The sequence below is a fragment of the Perkinsus marinus genome, assembly GCF_000006405.1.
Source record: "Perkinsus marinus ATCC 50983 genomic scaffold scf_1104296970898, whole genome shotgun sequence".
NCBI classification, from domain to species: Eukaryota; Perkinsozoa; order Perkinsida; family Perkinsidae; genus Perkinsus; species Perkinsus marinus.
The window spans coordinates 1-1,337 of record NW_003202268.1 but is presented as its reverse complement, the minus strand read 5'-3'; the positions used below and the strand labels follow the sequence as shown (position 1 = coordinate 1,337).

The following is a 1,337-nucleotide window of genomic DNA, read 5'->3' as shown; positions in this document are numbered from 1 at the left end:
ACCCTCGACGGGAACTTACTCAATCCATGGCTATTTATGCTGACAACTCCGGCAAGTATCTGTGTAGCTATTCTGTTCAACGCATCGCAGTCTGATCCCCACACCGACGCCGACAGACCGTAAGGTGTGCCGTTGGCCCGCGCGATTACCTCCGCCTCGTCAGCGTATCTGCATATCACAGCTGATTAAGAACTAACGGTCGTCTTTTCATGTGACTCACTTCATTATGGGTACAACCGGTCCGAACTGTTCTTCGTCCACCAACCGGACTCCATCGGTAATACCAGTTACTATGGACGGAGCCATGAAGTATCTGCGCTGTGTCAGGTACTTCGGAGTTCTATTCAGCCTTACCCATTCTCCGGTAACCCCTCCCTCAGCTGTCCGTGGATGATCTCGCCTCCGTGCTTCACAGCATCAGCAACCAGCTCCTTTACTCGGTTATATTGCATCTCATTGTTCAATGGGCCGTACCTGACAGGTTATTGACATCTTCGATCGGCCATTAATACGATCGCCATGGTCGTACTTGACATTAGACTCCCTACCGTCCCCCACCAAGCTGCTCAGCTTCCCTACTTCCTCAGAAGCAGCTGTAACGAAGTCATCATAGATCGCTTCATGGACATAAATGCGTTTAACGGCAGAGCAGACCTGAAGACGAATTCCGATCATCACAAGTACCGGGTGATACCACTAGCGTACCGCACCTGGCCCGAATTCATGAATGCCGCCCGCAAGATATGGGGGACAACTTGTGGCACAGAGGCGTCAGGTAGAACTATCGCAGGGTCGTTTCCACCAAGTTCGAGAGTGCACCTCGTCAGATCGGCAATAGTGTTAGCCAAAACACGTTTGCCTGAGATGAACAGGATCTTGTCGAGCCCTCTACTGATCGATATGTAACGATGAAGCGCGATACGCTCCGCTGCAATCTGCTACTACCTACCAGTCGCAACGCTGCCCGTGAATGAGACTTTGCGGATACCGGGGTGTTGAACTAGATAGCTACCAACATTAAAATCTCCCTAAAGTTAGCAACACGATAAGCGATCATCCTCGGCCAGAATGGACCCTCACCGGAGTGTCGGGTCCAGTGAATACTTGGATGAGACCAGGAGGTACGATGCCCATGAAGAGCTCCCCCAGACGTAGAGCCGTCAGCGGCGTGTGGGGAGACGGCTTTATAATAACAGCATTACCAAACGCCAGGGAGATCGCTGCGTGACCTAGCATCGAAGTATGGTCTCCTGCTGTAAGTCATAGTTCTCCTAGGAGATCCTACAGGCAGCGATTGCCAAGGGAAAGTTCCAGGGAACTATAGCTGCCACGACGCC

General features: G+C 51.8%; 1 protein-coding gene across 1 annotated transcript; it reads right to left on the bottom strand.

The window, feature by feature from the left end:
* Positions 1-108: 108 nt before the first annotated feature.
* Positions 109-1,236, bottom strand: Pmar_PMAR025766 (Betaine aldehyde dehydrogenase, putative; the record flags this gene model as incomplete). The annotated part of the gene is made up of 7 exons (XM_002767179.1): positions 109-168; positions 221-313; positions 355-474; positions 530-654; positions 711-859; positions 950-1,028; positions 1,081-1,236. Coding segments are annotated over 7 exons (782 nt in total), but the record flags the coding sequence as incomplete, so codon positions are not given.
* Positions 1,237-1,337: the final 101 nt, after the last annotated feature.